A 21231-nucleotide genomic window follows, 5' to 3' on the forward strand; every position below is an offset into this window, starting at 1 on the left:
TAATCTCATCCTCTGTGACTGCCCATATCTTGCAGGCTGAGAGTTTTCCTCTGAAACAGGTCAAGCAACTGCACCGGGCTGAAGGATATTATCAGCCACAAATAGCACCTGGGACCTCTTCGTCAGACTAACTGGGGAGTCGTACCTTTGGCTCTCTGGGAAGTCTTTCACAGCTTGCTATGTCCTGAGGCAATCTACCAATCGACCACGGGTGTGTGAGGGGTCAACCTCCGTGCATGCAATAACTGGACTGGGCATCAGTGTGGAGCAATTGGCAGACTCCTTGTGGGTCAAATGGATGGGGGAGATAGTGTTAATATTTTGAAGGAATGAAGGTTCCGTATCTTCTTCATAACTCCAAAAGATGAAGCTGTCATTAATGAATCTGAGCCACATGAATGGCTTTGGATTTTAAGTGGATATGAGGCATTCTTTGAAGTGAACATGTGATGGTGTGATGCCTAATATAATAGTAAGTACATATTTCAACAATACAGTTTATTTTAAAAATTATATATTGCACTTACACAGTTCTTTCCATTTTGCGTGTGTCAAGCGTGGGCTTTTCATTAATTTATGTTCAACAAAAATGCCTGTAATTATACAGTACAATGAAGAAATTACCATATCTCACTCTCTTCTTCCTCTCTCTCTCTCACACACACACACACACACATACACACACACACACACACACACACACACACACACACACACACACACACATTTTGCAACTTACTAAAAAAGGTGAAACAACTGCTCTGCACTTCACTATGTAACTACTGGTTGTATCACTAGTGAAACCACTCTATTAAATATTTGTTACTTCACTTATTTTACAGGTGGTTTCTTCGGGAAATGTTTATCTTCTTGCTCATGAACAAATCTGTTTCATCTGGCACAATATCAGCTATCTCTGGAATCAGTCCCTGAAAATTACACGAAAATATCTTTATTCAAATTAAAGAAATAGCTGAAGGTGATTAAGCACAAACAGGACACATTGTAACAAGAAAATCTGTCAAGAAGATGAAAAATAATTTGCATTGGAAATTTGTAAAAGGGAAGGTGTCATTATTAATATAATACATGGGACAATGATATGCTTATAAAATACAGATTTCAGTGAATGAGCACAAATTTACTTAGAATCTATCTTGAAGAGAAAAGATATGGACAGCAGGAAACGTACATGTAATTTGTTTTAGTAGAGTATAATGATTTAACTTTACAACAGTGTGTTGCAGTCATCAGGACAAAACAACAAAAGAGAGAACATAATAAAGGCACTTCAGAATACTGTGAGTTAGGGGCTTCAGAATAGCTTAAATCTGATTTTGAGTTATTTTTCATCGTCCAATACTGCTCTGTAAGTCTCTCTCTTTGTGTATCTGTAATTCCACCTAGATTAATTTGCTGAGTTCTTGTTTTCCCGTTAAAGCTTGTTCATTCCAGTATGAGTGCTGTTAAGAGCAAATAATGAATTCCCTCCTACATCTACATACATATTCTCAGTTTGAATATATAATAAACTTTCTAGAGACTGAGAATCTTATGTACACGAATCAGCATGGTTTTAGAAAGCTTTGATCGTGCAAAACTCAGCTTTCCCTTTTCTCACATGATATACTGAGAGCTATGGGTGAAGGGCAACAGGCAGATTCCATATTTCTAGATTTTCGGAAAGCATTTGACGTGGTGCCCCATTGCAGGCTGTTAAATGAAGGTACAAGCATGAGGGATATGTTCACAGATATGTAAGTGGCTCGAAGACTTCTTAAGCAATAGGACCCAGTATGTTGTCCTTGACAGGGAGTGTTCAGCAGAGACAAGAGTATCATCAGGAGTGCCCCACAAAAGGGTGATGGGAGTGCTGTTGTTCTCTATATACATAAATGATTTGGCGGACAGGATAGGCAGCAGTCTGAGGTTGTTTGTTGATGATGCTATAGTGTGCAGTAAGGTGTCAAAGTTGAGTGACTGTAGGAAAATACAAGATGACTTAGACAAAATTTCCAGTTGGTGTGATGAATGGTAACTAGCCCTAAATGTGGAAAAATGTAAGTTAATCCAGATGAGTAGGAAGAACAAACTTCAAACTTGTAATGCTCAAACACGGTATTACTAGTTGTCTGTGTGACACAGTCAAGTTGTTTAAATATCTGGGTGTAACATTTCAAAGCGATACGAGGTGGAATGTGCATGTGAGAGCACTGTGGTACAGAAGGTGAATGGTCGACTTTGGTTTATTGGGAGAATTTTAAGAAAGAATGGTTCACCTGTAAAGGAGACTGCATATGGAATGCTATTGCAACCTATTCTTGAGTGTTTGGGATCCGTACCAGATTGGATTGAAGGAAGACATTGAAGAAATTCAGAGTTGAGCTGCTGGAAGGTTCAAACAACACATACGTATTACGGAGATGCTTCGGGAACTCAGATGGGTATCCCTGGAGGGAAGGTCACACTCTCTTCGACAAACACTTGAGAAAATTTAGAGAACCAGCATCTGAAGCTGACTGCCGAATGATTCTACTGCCACCAACACACACTGGGCATAAGGACCACGAAGAGAAGAGATGAGAAATTAGAGCTCATGCAGAGACATACAGACAGTAATTTTTCCCTTGCTTTATTTGCGAGTGGAACAGGAAAGTAAGTGACAAGTATTGGTACAGGGTACCATTCGCCATGCACTGTATGGTGGCTTGTGGGATATGTATGTAGATGTAATATTTGTGAAAATGTAATACCCAAAAGCAGCATTTCAGAAATAAGTGATGAAACCTTTAATTTTAACCACAATGTTATGTAGACTACAACCTGAGTATGGGCCAGCTGATATCTTAATGAAAATAGGCAAACCATTGTATACAAAAAATTCAATCTCATATTCTCAATCGGTGCATTTTAATCTCTTAACAAAAAATCATGAGTTATCCCATTTGTCATACTTTAACTAAAACTGACAATCTCAAGTACACTTGGGAAACTTAACAGGAGTCTTTAAAAAAATTGAAGAATCACATATGCACATTTCATGCTAAAAGTGCCATCCCCTCTTCCATGTCTAGCCTTCCTGTGAAGTTTTAATTGCACTTTTAACAAACAGATATATTCTTGACTGGCTGCATATTCTATGTAATAAAATCCAGGTCTTGAGTCATGTACTGTTGCTTGCATAGTGTGTTCAAAATTGAATACCGATGAAGAGTATGTTTAGAATTGACAAAGAATATAACAACATATCATTGAATAGTAAAACTAATGACAGTTCATCATGTGATTGCTTTTAGAAGTGCTTGCCAGTTATATGAAACACAGCAGCTGTACTACTAACAGCCCCTGCTAGATTTTAATTCACATGTTTCACATTTGTTATTCCATCCCAGATTTTCCATAGATTGATATCACAAAATGGACAAATTAGATTCACATTTGGAAAAGAACCTGATGACTTGAAAAGACAACAGAAATATTACAAGAATACATTTTTACATCTTCAAATTTGTTTTCTGGAATTCATTTCTTCTGCTTTATGCAAGTGATAGTAACAATAATCTCTGCAAATTCTACATGTCTGTTAATAAGAATACAATCACAAGATTTTTAAACATACACTGATCTTGTTTCAAAGGCAACAGGTTGCCTATCTTTAAGCAACAATCCATGGCAACTGATTCTTCAACATTACCCTTCATTGATTTCACCTACGACATAGATGAAATTAGACTGATAATTCTCTAAAATGTATTTAAAATGACAAATAGTATAAATATTTAGAGAATGCACAAGAGTTGATGCCAGTGTTCAGTGGCTGGAATCATACTCTTTATTTCAATCTAACACAGCGTACTTTGACCAAAAATTGTTCATAACAATAAAAGTACATGATCAAGACTGCACTTTGATTATAAAATTATAAAATAAGATTACTCTTTCCTCATACTTGCACAATGTCATCAGTCTGTGGGGGGGAGTACAAATTTGCCAGAGTCAAGTCAAAGCTCAGATCAAGAAGAAGAATACGTACAGTGGTTGTAAATAGTATTCTGACACTTGCAAGTTTCTGAATTTGTAGCTTCTCTGCAAATGAATTACTCCAATGAGAAATATGCAACTGAAAGAATGGAAAATCCAGGGTGGAAAAATGACAATATTATGAAAAGGATAGTTGCTACCCATATAGCTGCTGAGTTGCAGACTGGCACTACAAAAGGCCTTGGCAGCCAGAGACTGCGCTCATGTGCACGCGAGTTGCGTTTTCTCTCTCTCTCTGTGTGTGTGTGTGTGTGTGACCTATTCTGATGAAGACCTGTTTGACTGACAGCTTTATTTGACAGTCTTTTTGCTGTGCCTATCTGCGACTCGGCATCTCTGCTATATGGTGAGTAGCAACTATCCTCTTCATAATACTGTCAAATATACTAACTGGACGTTTCAGATGCTACAGTATGTGTCTTGATGGGGAAAAAAGGTTATATCTTCGTGGGTAAGACATGAAAGTCATACAGCATGTCTCTTTTCTTTACTGTAGTTTCTCAGTATGCTGTTGTCCCTATTTTAAAATATTTTGTTCTGAATGATTCAAAATCGAGAGTGTCTGCCTTTCATTTTCACCGTAAAACCTACTTATGTTATGATATGGCTGCCCAAAACCATCACTGAACTTCTGTCGTGCTTCACAGTTGAAAATCTGTCTGGAATATTTCTCTTGGAGTTATATATACTTTAACACATACTAGGATATGAACAGTGTACAAGAAGACTTGTGAGATGCTATTCAATGCTAACACTGTGTACAAGCACTGTACAGGCTGAAGGGCATGTAAGAAATTGGAGAAAATGAGAAATTTCAAGTTTGAAATAAGTCTCATCTGCTCTAGTGCCCTCAGTATCTCAATGTTGAACTATGAATTCATTTCGTAAGTGAACCTTGAGAACAGACTGAATGAAAACTGCTGTAACTGGCAGCGAAATGGAAACCAGTGAGGAAGGGGTCATCTGCCTACTTATATCAAGGATGGTGCACCAAGCTGGAAGCTTTGAAGATTAGTGCAACAAGCAAAAAACACACACATTCTCATGGATGTTACATCACATTATGTGGCATGACACTGTGGTTTCTCCAGGGGTAAAAAGAAATGAAGCACCACGACAATATGAGCTTTATATGTACTATATTCCAACTCTTGAACTACTCTCCATCCTTATAACGACAGACTTCATAATGTACTTGGTTTATCAGTGGACACACTCCCTCTAGTTTTCATGTTACTCTGGATATTTAGCTTTTGGACTGGACATGTTTCTGATTTTGAACTAGTAACTCAGTATCTTGGATTCATGGACGATCTACACATAAATTGTGTTGTTTCCACAACACAGCACACAATACCTTACACTTGATATGTCCTCCTGTTTAAAACTATCAGTATAAACAAAAGCATAGTTGTGGCTATAAGCTAGAATATAATAAAACACTGACATAAAAATATACTCTGGTGTGCATTTGTCCTGTACCGCAATTACTTTAAACTTACTCAGCACCTCTTCGATAAACAAGGGTGGGGAAAGGAGATGAAGAATGGCTCCCAACGCTGTTTAGAAAAGCAGTTTATTCCACACTGATTACTACTTAGCACTTTCTTCTGTGAATTCCAAATAACTTTATTGCCCATTTATATGAAGATGAAATCCACTGCAGAATGAGCAGTGGTGGTAATGCTGGTGACACTGTGTTAGTCAGCCAACAGACTATATATATTGCCCCCTCTCTCTCCCCATTCTATGAGGAGCTTCCACCAACCAGTGCCAAGATGTAGATATAGATGTCAACCTCAGCACAGAAGATCATTATTAATTTAGTAACCCTGCTGGACATGCGACTGGAAGATGCGAACATATCAATAGTTAATGGTGTCTGCAACTGCAGCTATCAAAGGCCGATCACATGAATTTATATTGTGGGCAAATATAAGGTCACCTGCTGCCATTATTTTCTCAAGTTGCTATTATTCAAATTTGCTTCTACACGAGAACTACAACAGCTGCTGCTATTTACCTGGACTGATTTAGACTTGTAGTGCTTCAACTTATGACCTATGGTTTCTGTCACTGCCGAGCTTAATGGGACTTTGCTTAATATCTTACCTACAATATGAATGCATAGTGAATTTGAAGTGCTTGGACTTTTATCAGTCTCTCATCTGGAACTATGACATATATTAACTTCCATCAAGAACTATTATTTTTTGGTTTCGTGGACTAATAGACAATTTTAATCTGTTGTTGCAGAAGTTTATTTGTGTTGAATAAATATTGTTGGCCCTAAAGTGAGAGTTATAACAATTAGGATGGTGTTAAATATATCTGTCATCAACCTAATACCCTCATGTTGAGTAACATAATATGAATACCTTACTAAATGATAAACCGTGCACCGATAAGCTATTCAGAAGCCCTAAAGTAATGGTGTGATTTGAGTGGACAGGCTCTTTCCATGCTGTACAACTTGTGTTTAAGGCACTTAAAAATGTTTAATACTTTTAAGCATTTTGCGCTTTTAGTTTGCTTAGGTACGACAAGCTTGTTAATATATTACATAATGTGAGGCATAGGTATCTCTCTGAATTTTTAAAATTAAGAACAGCGATGTTCATTCATAGTTCAGGTAGATTAAAGTAATTATGAGAATTGCTCAAATCAAGGTTACTGCTTTTCTACAAAGATAAAAACCACTAGTATGAGCAACCTTCTCCAACCTCTAGTCAGTTTCAACTGGTAGGTGGTAATTACAAGGCTAGAGGTGTAACATAAAATAATGAAGTCACTCATGAAAAATGAGCAATTTATGGGTCCCCTCAAAGTGGAAATTATCACACTTACCATTGCTGCAAATAATGCAACACTTAAAACCAAGCCCTTAGGGGGACAATTTTCTTGCTCATGGAGAAGAGTCATGTGGTATATGAAATATGGTATAGACAAGGTCTACATTAGTATTAGAATCTGACTATGGAATTCTCATTTTTGGAGTCGTTGTGCAGTGTTAATCCTCTACTGCATATTTTTTTCAAAGTTGAAGCAAATGCTACTAGAAGTTGCCTGCTCAGGGAGGCCTGTTATACAGCCTCCTCTAGTAGTGTCAATTGTTGAATGATATCTGATAAATCAACATTAGTTGCGACTAATGAGCTTTTCTGTTTTTAAAACCCAGATCAGCTCTTAATTCACAATGAGCTCTAGGATCATCCAACACATATCAGAAGGGCAGCACTGAGAGAACTATTTGGGCATGTGCAATCCTTCCCAGGATCCATGGGAGGGATGAAGATTCTCTTTTACCAATAATGTGAAAACTGTCCTGTATCCCAAATTGGATTAAAAAGTGTGAGAAGTATTCTTTTTTTTTTTTTTTTTTTTTTTTTTTTTTTTTTTTTTTTTTTTTTTTTTTTTTTTTTTTTTTTTTTGATTATCAAGTTGTCACAATATACAGTACTGGACCCAATCAGACCCATAAGCTGTATCAAGAGTGGACTCTAGCTATCTGAGCACCTATTTTAGCAGCTTCTTTGCACTATTCTTTTATCATCTGAACTGAAATTCCAGCTATGGCTTCTCCATGATCTATGTGATAATAAAATACTGGACCCATGCGATCTTCAGTTGTCACTCTACTATAAGGTTCTATTGTTACCAGGCAACATATGTTTTACTTGTGCATAGCCTACATTGAGTACGTACAGCTGATACTCGTGATCTGGAACGTGTGTTAGCAAAGTACCTGTTGGCTCCCAGTACTTCTAAGGAGCTCGTCATTTGCTTAATCGAGTTCAGAAACTCCTGCCAAGACCTCCTTTCAGCCCAAAATGCTGAGATAGTCTCTGTTAATGGTTTGCACTTGAGCCTAGGAAACACTGTCAGCACATCACTGATTGCATTATTTCACTCACGTACAAGTTGCTTATGGTTGAACAAAAATGGATGCATCAGTAGCCTGGCAGATCAAACTTGTGATGTGATTCATGCAGTAATGGAGAGTGTCATGATGTAACACAGCTAGCTGGATGCACAGTGATCGGTTGGGTATCTGAGCATTCATTTTAGCAGCTTCTTTGCATAGACTGCTCAGTCTGGGAAATGAATCCAGATGGAAAAGTCTGGTAATCAATTGAGGATGGTAGGAGAGTAGCCAGACACGAAGTTCTTGAATAATGGAAATTGAAACCAACAGCTATATTGTAATTCAAATGTTCTTTTTGCAAAACATGCTACTAGTTAGAATGCAAAAAGGAGTCACCTTCTGACCTGAAGCGTAATCTGTTGTCAGGATACAAACTACGATGACAAACACCAATGGAGCCTTCAAATGGAACTCTACAACCTATTAAGCATATTATGGTAGCACGTGCAACTAACAAAATCAAGCACAGTCGAGTCAAAATAAACTGGATTCCTTAACTTACAGTAAAAAGCCCACCAATGGTCAGGCGACAACTGAAACTTGGAGTGACAGTTTCAGAGAGGAGCTTTTGGGCATTTTAGTGAATCCAGCAGGCATAATTCATTCTGCTGTTAATTTTATACTGTGTATGGTATCTGATAACATCAATTTTCTTTTGGGATTTTTGTTTCTTATGTAATGACTCTGATAGGGTGGAAATGATTTGATATGTTCCATAACATCTGTGTCATCAGTTTTATTGCCTGGGTTCTTCTTGCCACAAGAGTCATCAACAGCAAAAACCTCTGGCTATGACATGTAACGGTACAGTCGTCCACTGGACATCTCAAATGTACAACTCTGGACACTTTGGTTTTCCACCTGGAGGAAATATTGAAATGACACTGATATCTGATTTCCAAAACCATTTTGCAGCCATCTCCTTTGCATACTGAATGACTGCACTGTTCCCCAAAGATAAATATTTTGTTGTGAGTAGTCACCTAGGTTCCAAAAAGTATCAAACAGATTTGTAGACTGCCCTTTTGTTATTCTTGCAGAGCATTTTAATTGACATGGGTAGATTCTGTTGGTAAAAACCTTTCCTTTAACCAATTGTCCTGTTTTTGTTATATACACTTGTCCAATATTTCAGAGAGTTGAAACTTCCTGGCAGATTAAAACTGTGTGCCCGATCGAGACTCGAACTCGGGACCTTTGCCTTTCGTGGGCAAGTGCTCTAGATACTGGCAGAAGTAAAACTGTGAGGACCGGGCGTGAGTCGTGCTTCGGTAGCTCAGATGGTAGAGCACTTGCCCGCGAAAGGCAAAGGTCCCGAGTTCAAGTCTCGGTCGGGCACACAGTTTTAATCTGCCAGGAAGTTTCATATCAGTGCACACTCCGCTGCAGAGTGAAAATCTCATTCTGGATTTCAGAGAGTTTTCTTTTTGTTAGTCTCCCAGTTCTCCTCTCTGCTTTAGTGGCAACTGACTGTTCTCTATAATTCTCTATCTCAGCCCTATGACAAATAATATTATAAAACTAGCTACTATAAAAACCAAAAGTAAAATCTGAGACAAATTTGTGGTTTATATTGCATTAGCAGTTTCAAGATAGGTTATGTTGTCAAACAAATGGGGTAAGTGATAAAAACATGATCTATGTCCATAGTATGTTTTGAATTACATTACTTTACCTTCATTTTCTTCTGAACAGTTGTTTCTGTCCACAATAATGATTATTTGGTGTAATGGAACTACAGAACTTTGCAACAAGGCACACAGTGTGGACTTGATTTACTTGTTGTCAGAAATAATAAACAGCTGTTTCAGTTGCTAAGTAAAATTCTGCCTCCGGCATTATACAGCTCAACTAGGGACTTCATTCACTAGTCTGTGGAAAAGATTCCTTAATACAAAATATACTACAACTCTTGTTTTCAAAATACAATTTTTGTGGACTTATTTTTTGCTAAGTTCCATTTCCTTCAATGAGTTCCTCTCTCACAGCATTAAGAAATTTCATAATCATAAAGCAAGTGAGTTTCTTAGCTTTCATATCTCTCTCTCTCTCTCTCTCTCTCTCTCTCTCTCTCTGTCCCCCCCCCCCCCCCCAATAAAATACCTGACTCCTCCTCCTTTTTCAAAAAGTTTAATTAAGTACATTGTTAAAATTACGCACAGAGCTACTTTCGAAAATAAATCAGCAATTAAAGAACCAAAAAAGATATTTGCATGGGACAAGTTGAATGTGGTGTCTCTGTTAGGAAACTGGATCCAAATGGTCAGAGGATGTAGACACAACCAGTACAATGAAGTGGCAAACGTTGTAAGAGACACATTTTGCATCACGGTGTTGTATTTTGCTTCCTCCTAATCATGCCTCAAAAAATATCATGAAGGTAAAATGAGGGATTCAGGCTCAGATGGAGGCTTACCAGCAATCACTCTTCCCATGAACTACCAGCAAGTGGGACAGGAAAATGGGGTGTCAGTGGCATGTAAAGTACTCTCTGCCACACACCATATGGTGGCTTGCAAAGTATAGATGTGGATGTAGACTAGATGTTAATGAGAATGAATTCCTATATATCTTAATAAATTTATCACAAACCTATCAGTATTAAAAGTGCTACAGAAATATGGTGGTATAAAACACACACACACACACACACACACACACACACACACACACACACACACTCACACACTGATGTTTGTCAGAGGTGAAATGAAATAATTAATAATTACACAAATCGACAGAATACATGCATAACTTAATTTGGACAATTTTGTCAGGTGGGGAGGGGACTGTGGGGGGGGGGGGGGGGGGGGGGGAGTAGGAGGGAGAGGGGAAAGGGAAAGGGCAGTTCCTACGTTCGAAACTCTTTCTATGGTAGTGGTAATGTAACTGCGAAATAGAACTTCCAGTTACAGATATTTCTGGTTTCTTTATGGTTAGTACCAGACATGAATTCCAAAGCAGAAAAGACTTAGTAATTTAAAAAAAATGTCTTTTCACATACAAGAACTGCAACGGAGTACTTACTACCTATGTTCTCATTATTTTCTGCATGTTGCTTGTTGATGCTGACATTGCTCCATATATTATGGCAATGAGGAGAACTAGAACACTGCAACTGATGAAGCAGTGAGTCAGTCAGATTCTTGTATTCTTCATAGGATCTGTTTTGTTCTTTTTGCCTTGTAGTTAGATCCACTAATTTGGAGTGTCCCTTTTTCATTCTCATATCCACCAACTTGCTGACTAGGTGTTCCACTTCTTCTTCCAGAGCTTTTGCTTGTGCTTCCAACTGGACTGCCTGCTTGAATCAGATTATATTTAAGAAAAAAATGATACAGTATACTATACAAGCAAGTTATACCATCACAATGAGGCAATTTTTGCTTCCTTAAATGAGTGTTTCTTATATTGGGAAACATAGGAAAAATTTTTGCATATAACCCTGAAAGCTTTTGTGGCCATCGTCACCGATGATAAAAGCTTTGACCTTCTTTAGAATTTTACTGGCATCCATGGGCGGCTGAATACTGCTGAAAGGCAGTGTTACAGTCACTTACAAAAGGCTATCTTCCTGCACTTTTTTTTTTTTTTTAGAGGAATGGAGTTATTAGGTAACCTTCAGGTTGCACTTGGTAGCCACCATCATTGTATAAATACTGAAAGTAGATACTGACTGGAGGGGGGGGGGGGGGGGGGGTTGCATCCACAGTATTACTACACACATCAAAAAAGTGTTGCATCACCCCAGTTCTTTCCCAGAACTCCTCAAGGTAGTTGTTGACTGTGGATATTGTATCACAGACACAGTTCCTTTGACTGTTTAGAGATGTCACTAAATCCACCCAAAGATTTAAACAACCACATGAGCAGTGCCTATTCGATGGAGGGGGTCCGACAGCTGATCAGTTCCAGTCATTCCATCAGGAAGGAGGCATACGGCTTGTGTTGTCTGTAGTTCAACCGTGACTAGACGGTCAATAACATGGTTCGATTGCATCCGCATTGTTACTTTGTGCCAGGAAAGGCTCTCAACAAGGGAAGTGTCCAGGCGTCTCAGAGTGAACCAAAGTGACGTCGTTTGGATATGGAGGAGATACAGAGAGACAGGAACAGTCGATGATATGCATCGCTCAGGCCGCCCAAGGGCTACTACTGCAGTGGATGACCACTACCTACGGAGTATGACTTGGAGGAACCCTGACAGCAATGCCACCATGTTGAATAATGCTTTTCATGCAGCCGCAGGACGTCATGTTACGACTCAAACTGTGCGAAATAGGCTACAAGATGCACAACTTCACTCCCGACATCCATGGCGAGGTCCATCTTTGCAACCACGACACCATGCAGTGCGGTACAGATGGGCCCAACAACATGCTGAATGGACCACTCAGGATTGGCATCACAGTCTCTTCACCAGTGAGTGTTGCATATGCCTTCAACCAGACAATCATTGGAGACGTGTTTGGAGGCAACCCGGTCAGGCTGAACACCTTAAACACACTGTCCAGTGAGTGCAGCAAGGTGGAGGTTGCCTGCTGTTTTGGGGTGGCATTATGTGGGGCCGACGTATGGCGCTGGTGGTCATGGAAGGTGCCATAATGACTGTATGATACGCGAATCTGTCCTCTGACCAATAGTGCAACCATATTGGCAGCATATTGGCGAGACATTCGTCTTCATGGACGACAATTCGTGCCCCCATCATGCACAACTTGTGAATGACTTCCTGCAGGATAGCAACATTGGTCAACTAGAGTGGCCAGTATTTTCTACAGACATGAACTCAATCGAACATGCCTGGGGTAGACTAAAAATGGCTATTTATGGACGACGTGACCCACAAACCACTCTGAGGGATCTACGCCAATTCGCCATTGAAGAAGTGGGACAATCTGGACCAACAGTGCCTTGATGAACTTGTGGATAGTATGCCACAACGAATACAGAATCAATACAAGAGGACACGCTACTGGGTGTGTACAGCAATCTGGACCACCACCTCTGAAGGTCTCACTATATGGTTGCACAACGTGCAATGTGTGGTTTTCATGAGCAATAAAAAGGGTGGAAATGATCTCTATTCCAATTTTCTGTACAGGTTCTGGAACTCTTGGAACTGAGGTGATGCAAAACTTTTTTTGATGTGTGTATTATTGTGCTGCATCTGTTGTTCCTACTAGCTGTTTATGTTCCTCACTCACCATAGCTAGGTGTTTACTTCTGTCCATGAATTAGTTGAACTATCAAAGAATGAGTACAGTTTCAGTAGAGAAGATAGCTACATGCTTCCATCTTCATGGCTATCTGCTATCACTGCAGTAAACAACTAACCACAACAAACAATGGACATAAACAGCTGCCAGAGCTGCTAGGAAACAACAGAGGGGGCACAACAACAATCATATTTTGGATTGTCCCTCCCTGTCAATATTTTCTTTCAATATTTACCCAATGACAATGGCCTGAAGGTTTTTTTTTTTAATTTTTTTTTTTATTTTATTTTTATTTTATTTTTTTTTTTTTTTTTTTTACAAAATAACTCTCTGGAAAGGTACTGGGAAAATAGCCTTTCATAAGTGAATGTGACACTGACTTTTGGCAGTGTTCTCCAGAGACACCAGTGGGTCCCTGAAGAAGATCCCAGAAGATGATTCAAAACATCTAGCAGTGAAGAAGTTGAAGAGAAATATGAGGTGACCTAACAACTCTGAAGATTTTATCAACTGTGCGTAGTTTGTGCAAAGTCTTATCTTCTTAAAGTCGTTTATATGCCTTGTCTACTTATCTCTGAATTAAGCTATCAGTAAATTATGCCCCTTCCGTAGTGCAGTTTATAGGAAAAAGGACATAACAAAGAAATTCGTCTGAATCAAGATTTCTAAGAATTCTAAACAGTGGCCAAAGTATGCGTATTAACACATCAGAGTAAATATATCAGTTGTCTGCATTATTTTACAACAAATGAAATGGCTAGACTGCTATTCACTGACTTCGTACCAAGCTACTCATTTCATATTGTTGTTATTTCATCCCAGATTTTCCCTTGTTCAGTTTTCTTACACACAGGGTGTCCCAAACATTTAGGGTAAAAATTACACAGATGGAAGGATATACTATAAACTAAGCATTCCGAGATAAGGAACGAATGGCTGAAAATGAGTATTTCAGGAGGCACAAGGTTTCGAATGAGCAATGTATGTCAGGCATGTGTTTGTACGTACACTGCTTATGTTGGTGGCGCTACATTGAAAAACAATACACAATCATCTGTGATGTGTCCATGGTGGATTTTCGTGTGGGCTTGCATGAAGTCTTTTCTGCATGACACACCAATAGAAACTGATATGGCACTGGATGGCAAGGTTGTATCTGCCTGTCTCATAGTTTTACACACCCTCATAATGCAAGCATTTAGACTGTCAGTTGTTACTTTGAACAGTTGCTATGAGAAAAACAAACTGAATATTCATTGCTGACCATTAGTCCCTATCTATAAGTGCTCAGTTTAAGGTCATCAACTGTCTGTATTATTTTGGCCATAAAGTTGTGATAGAACCTAATAAGATTTATAATTTAAGCAGCAACCAGCCACAAGCAAGGTTTGAAAAAGTTTATTTACACTCAAACCATTACCCGTCAGATGAATTCGCAATTGTTAATAATGGCTACCATCAGCTATTGAATGGAATGATGACAATGAAAATTTGTGCCAGACCGAGACAAGAACATAGGTTTCCCACTTATCGCGAGCAGTCACCTTTCCATTTGGCTATCTGTGCACGGCTCATGCCCAGACCCAAACTTCCATATGTCATCAAACCAAATTTTCACTGTCACCATTCCATTTTACAGCCCATGGTAGCCATTATTCGCAACTGCAAATTCATCTGATGTGTTTTGTAACAGCTGTGGTCATCGCAGTGCATCGTCGTCTGAATAACACAGGCGCTGCCATATTGCAAACAATTACTGGTTTCAAATTTGTAACAAATCTGTCTTCAGATGAGCCTTACAGATTTCCTTTCTTTCCAGCTGGGACCTCAATTTGTACCCATTACTGGCTTGGTGCAGTGGATGTGGATGTTTCTGCCCAATGAGTTCGTCCTGTATATGTGTTATGCATTATAAAGTTTACACATGTTTGTCCTGTTTAATTCCCTGCACACTACAATAACATGCACCATTTTATGTTTTTATGACAGCACACACACTCAACATTTGCACAATATGGCCTAGCTTCACATGAGGAATGTTAGAATGATGATCCCAGCAGGAAAGAATGGAAAGCTGAACAGCTGTCTGAAGACAATGTTGTAATAAATCCACAACCTTGAATGCTTGGTTCCACATCTTTAAGATATTTATTAAAGGGCACCTTCTGTATGCCATGAGCTGCATCAGAAATATTTATTTGCAAACCAGATTTCAGGTTTATGACCCCTCATCAGTGGCATCTGATACATAGGAACAAACAACTGTAATGTACACCGATTTCTACAAAATGACAACTGTATGTATAGTAGCAGAAATATAGGTCTACTTCCATTACATACCTGTATAGCAGTGAGATCCTTGTCTGTTAATACAGTAGGATATGAAATCTGTTCTACAACATGGTATACAGGTTGTCATGTATATTACTGCAGTCAAATCTTAGGCAGTGACAATCCTTGATCATGTCTGACATAACTCTCGTATAGTGTAAACATACATAGGATTGACAAAAAACAGGTAATGTAGGCTCTTTGACCTGTCAGTTCCATGTTTACACTGTATGACAGTTATGTCAAATGTGATCAAGGATTGTCACTGCCAAAGATTTGGCAGCAGTAACATACATGACAACCAGTAGACTATGTTATTGGATGTATTTCATATACTACCATATTAAGTAACATGCATGCTACAGTGGTACATAATGTAAGTAGACCCATATTCTGGTACTATATATACAGTTGTCTTTTGTAGAAATCTGTGTATGTACAGTTGTATATTTCTGTGCATCAGATGCCACTGATGATGAGTTATAAACCTGAAAACCAGTTTTGGCAAATAAACATTCCTAGTGCAGCTCATCGTGTATAGAAGATGCCCCTTAATAAACCCGATACTGGTAATGGTTACAGTAAAATAAACCTTCTTCAAACCATACTTGTGACTGATTGTTGCTTAAACTATAAACTTCAGAATTGTGCTACAGCCATGTTTCTCAACATGTCAACTTTTGACGAGACAGCATATGACCAGAATATTTTAAGCTATAATTCAGTTATGAGATAAGGCTTACCTTTACAGTATTGTGAACTGATGTGAGGTTCAAGTGACTTTGGGCTACTTCTTTTGCTATTTTTGTTTCCACATTCTGCAACAAGTCTTCAGTTAGAGCTATACGGTTTGCCATATCCATCTGCTTTGAAAGATGACCATTAGATGCTGCCTCACGAAGCTATTAACGAAAATGTCAGAGGTTTAATATGGTAATGCTTGAAAATGACAAAGCAATACCAAAAAGACTACTAAATTAAAGAGGCCATTTAAATTTTTCTCATGGCAATAGTCATTATATGTGACAGGAATAAATATTGTAGCCAATACTGAAATATTACTTTTGTAACACCATATACACATGTGTCCAAAATTAAAGCAACAAACTGCTATTTCTCTGTTCTTTCTAATTCATGGTATAATCATATAAACTGCCAAGAGATGTCTGTACAGTCGCAATCTGCATGGAAGGTAGCATTCCAGTCAATGGACAACCAAGCCAACGATGACTTCTGGGAACCTATCAAATGGGGTAGTGTGTGTTGGGTAGTCCCACATCCACAATCACTGTGAGTACAGTCACAAACAGGGCAGTATGGCACAAAGAAGATTCCAACTAGGTGCAAACTGATGTGGCCCAACTGCTTAATCTGAATCGTTCTGTTGTTTCTCGAGTGTGGCGACAATTTATAGAGACCGAATCAGTATCCCAAAATCCAGGGCAGGGTGAACCATGTGTGACATCAGAAAGAGAAGAATGTTATTTAGCTGTAAGGGCATGACGGTACCACCTTAGTACTGCACAGCAACTGGCATTTGACCTCACACCATCCACTGGACGTGCTGTATCAAGACAAATGGTGACAGAAGGTTTTGACAGAGCAGCCATCATTGTTGGAGACCTGCTGTATGTGTACCTATGATGGAATGTCTAGAGTAGAGTTATCAATATGCCACCTGGACGTTGAACAGTGGGCCAATGTTCTTTTCAAGGATAAGTCCCAATTTGGTCTGGAGAGTGATTCTCCAAGAATTTACATCTGGAAGGAATGTGGAACACAATTTCAGGATCGTGGAAAGAGATTGGTATCAAGGGGATCCTTAATGGTGCCACTCAAATATGTCTTCCTGAAATTTTATGAGTGAATTGGCAAGGTTTAACTGCTGTCAGGTATTGTGATGAGATTTTGGGACTCATGCAGTTGTTGCGAGGTGGTGTGGACCCAGACTTCATACTGATGGACCATGATAGACCTCATAGAGAATGGGTGGTTTGACCTCATAGAGAACAGGTGGTTAGGGTTTTCTTGGAAATGAAAAATGTTGCATGCACGGCGTGGCTTGTTCACTCTCCTGATTTGAATCCCATAGAGCATGTCTGGGATGCACTAGGGAGACAGGCTGCATCACGCCAGCATTCACCAACCACTCTTCAAGACTTGTGAGCAGCTCTGCAGAAAGAATGAGCCTTGTTGCCTCAACATGAGATTGATGACATAATTCACAGTATGCCCCATCATTGTTGGGCATGTATTGCTGGTCACACCCCATATTGAGCACATTAACCAGTTGTCAGAACGTGTGTACAAATCCATTATCCATTATGCTTAAAGCAGTTGTTTATGTTCTGTATTCTTTACATTGTTTCTACTTTACTATCACCTGTTTATACTGTTTCGTGGCAAAATAAATTCAACCTTGCAAAATTTCCATTTGTTGTTTTAATTTTGGACACCAGTGTATATTACCGAGTACTGACTTGCCTTCTTAGAACAGAGAGCTGAGAGTAGCTTTTAGCAAGTTTGATATGACCAAGCACCACAAATCACCATACCGTAGAAGGTGAAGTGCTGATAAGGAACAGGTATCATTGCCAGGTTTAGCCTTTATTCTTGTCATGTGCACAAGCTCCTCACTGTGACATCAAGAGCGACGAGTCTGCTGTGCAATTATATCAAACACAGAGTGTTTGGTTAAGCAATATGTGATTGGTGTGGTGGCTGTTCAAGGTAAGTGCATGGGCATTGTGCAGTGTAAGGAAATGGGGGAGCTACCTGGCTAGCCACTGCAGCCTAGCAATCTGGCAAGCCCCAGAGTGATAAGGAGAAGGTGCTGTTATGAGCTTAAGAAAGTGAAGCGATATGACCAGAAACTGACCATGATGGAACTTAAACTTATAATATTCTTTGGAAACACTGGAACTGTTTCCAGATATGCTGCAAAAAATCAAAAGAAAATGTTGAATAACAAATTATATGACACATAATATAAACTTATTACACACAGGTGGTTAGGACTTGGTATCAGCAAGGGAATGATCTTGTCTAAATTGTTGTTGAAGAAATACACAAACTGTTATAAATAATTTACTGAATAATTCATAGAATAATGAAAAAGCAAAGATTCCTTCACATGCATATCACAAATGGTTACCATCAGCATCACTGATTTGCCATATTATTGCATTATCTGGAATTTATTTAGTAAGAATTTGGATAATGTACTGGCCTTTCACCATACGTTCCTAGCTCCTTATGGCCATCTGCTAAAGCAGTGGGTTCCTTCCTTCACACATTTACCTCTCTTCCAAGCTGTCAACCCTGCCATGCAACTGGATACTTGCATACTGCAGTCGCTGGCTACCAGTACAAGACTATAACTTGGTCACAAGCAATGCTTTCGCCGACCTAGCCTCACTCTCAGTCTTCGTGTTCTCTTCACGATGTCAACATTGACTTCTGTTCTGTGCCTGCACGCTGACGGACACGCCATGTGGCAATGCTAATTGGAAAGTTTCAATACACACCAGTGCCATTCTGTCTCTACATATACTATGCAGCCAAGTGTGTAAATCAGTGTTTTGAATTATGCCTTCTGCCAGAATATGATTAATTCCACATCCCATATCAAAAAATATTGATGTCATACTGCTGATACTCAGGGATGAGGTTGTGACTTTGTTCAGTGTCCATTATTCCTACTGTACCGTGCCTTCAACTACTGCCTTGTGCTGCACCCAATTAACAAAAAAGTATGTCATATACGTTTGAAATAGATAAATGTTGTAATATATATAATCCAACAAATAGTGGTCAAGCTGTAAGTTACTACACTGAACAAAGTAGTTGCTTACATGATCTAGGTTTTAAATATGCAAGCAGCACAGGTTTTATTGTCTTTGGTCTCAGTCTCTTGGTCGGTGAGGTCGGTTTTAGTAATGTCTCTACAGCCAAAGAGCCACTTGGGCTTAAGCATTCCTTGGGACTTTGAAATATTTCAATGTGTACAAGTTTGGTGCTTAGAAATACAGAGTCCGCCAGAAAAATGTATACACACTTTAAGGAACAAAAAGTATTATTTATGTGTTTATTTTACATTTAATAATTGATCACATATGTTGTACAACATTCAGTTCAGCACATGGTTACTTTAAATGTTCACCGCTGGCAGCTACACACATAAAGGAATGATGAGCGGTCGCCGCTACTACATCAGTCAATGTTACAGTGGAGATTGCTGCACATGTTGCTGTAATCTCCTGGTAAAGTTCCTCCAGCATGCATGGCTTATGTTGATAGACCTTATCTTTCATAGCCCCCCCCCCCCCCCCCCCAAGTAAAAGTCCATAGGTGTTAGATCTGGCGACCATGGAGGGAACTCAATGGGACCTTTTCGTCCAATACAATGCCCCAGAAATTTGTCATCCAGGAAAGCTCGTACGGCTAGGTGGTAGCACCCCATCATGTTGGCAGAAGACCGCTTCATCAGCTCCATAAAGCGCACGTATACCTGGCAAAACTGATGTGTGTAACATTTCCAGGTACTCGTCTCCAGTGACAGTAGCATCAAATAAAAAGGGTCCTATTAAGCCCCTAGATGACAATCCACACCACACATGACCCCTGGTAGACTGACCGCTTTATCCACATAAACATGTGGATTTTCCAGTGCCCAGTACACAATGTTATGCTGATTCACGGTTCCATTAAGTTTAAATTGTGCCTCATCACTCCACACTACCTTCGTCACAAATTGTTCATCATAAGTTACCATTTGCTGGTATTGTTCACAAAATTGCATTTGGTGATCAGGATTGTCATCATTAATCGCATGCAGTATTGTGGAATGTAAACTTTCCACTTTGCAGCTTTCGGAATTCTTCGTACACTTTTACTGCTAACCCCCACTTCATGTGCACATTGCGTAGCAGACTTCTGTGGAGAATTAACAAATGTTTCCTACACGAGAGCCGATGAAGCAGGATTTGTAGCGGTACGCTGTCTTCCTGATCTTCCTTTGTGAATATCACAAATCATTCCACCCAATTCAAACTTGTCAATGATGTGTTTAATTGTTAGGTGCATTCTGTTTAAAACTCCCGCCTTCACTGACATTGCACTTCAACGGCTTTATCAAACTTAAAAAAGCACTTCACAATACATTTTCGTTGCTTGAATGTCAAGCGTGCTCCAGCCATCTTGTCTTCTCAATATCAAGATGAAAGTACTAGCATTTGTTGAGCAAAAGACCATACTAAAACACGCTCTTAACTCAAATTGAACGACAATATTAATATCTCGATAGAGCCTGACAAAGAGGGTATACATTTTTCTGGCAGACACTGTATTTTGGCACTCTGAGCACTAGCAGCCATAAATTCATAGTAGGGCTATCAGTGGTTTAACTTTCCTGTCAAGATGAATTTTGTTACTGTATAGACTTCTGTCCATGTAATGAACTTTATTAAATTTTGATGCAGTTTACAAGATTTTATGCATGGTTCTGTGCCTTTAGTATAAATTCATTACTGCTTGCCAATGCTCTGCAAAGTGAATCATTTTGATATCTTGTTTCTACAATGCCAGAAAAAACTGCAGCACCAAAAAATAACTAATGAAGAGCAATGAAATTTAGGGAATACATTTGTTTAGGTAACATAATTAAGTGATTAACGCTGCAAGATCACAGACAAATGTAAATGCAAGATAAACCAC

The 21231-nt window shown here is 39.1% G+C and overlaps 1 protein-coding gene across 3 annotated transcripts in view; it reads right to left on the minus strand.

The window, feature by feature from the left end:
- Positions 1-481: 481 nt before the first annotated feature.
- The window catches only part of LOC124615314 (TBC1 domain family member 31), a 282280-nt gene continuing 261530 nt past the window's right edge, over positions 482-21231 (minus strand). Inside the window, exons 18-20 of one of the 3 annotated variants that reach the window (XM_047143109.1) lie at positions 16260-16418; positions 10997-11270; positions 482-929 (exon numbers count right to left, since the gene is read on the minus strand). In XM_047143109.1, coding sequence (XP_046999065.1) covers positions 907-929; positions 10997-11270; positions 16260-16418 — 456 coding nt within the window. In that variant the 3' untranslated portion in view covers positions 482-906. Of the gene's footprint in view, positions 930-10993; positions 11271-16259; positions 16419-21231 lie in introns of all 3 variants that reach the window. The other 2 variants (XM_047143107.1, XM_047143108.1) reach the window with 2 other exon arrangements.

The sequence above is a fragment of the Schistocerca americana genome, chromosome 5, assembly GCF_021461395.2.
Source record: "Schistocerca americana isolate TAMUIC-IGC-003095 chromosome 5, iqSchAmer2.1, whole genome shotgun sequence".
Lineage (NCBI taxonomy): Eukaryota > Metazoa > Arthropoda > Insecta > Orthoptera > Acrididae > Schistocerca > Schistocerca americana.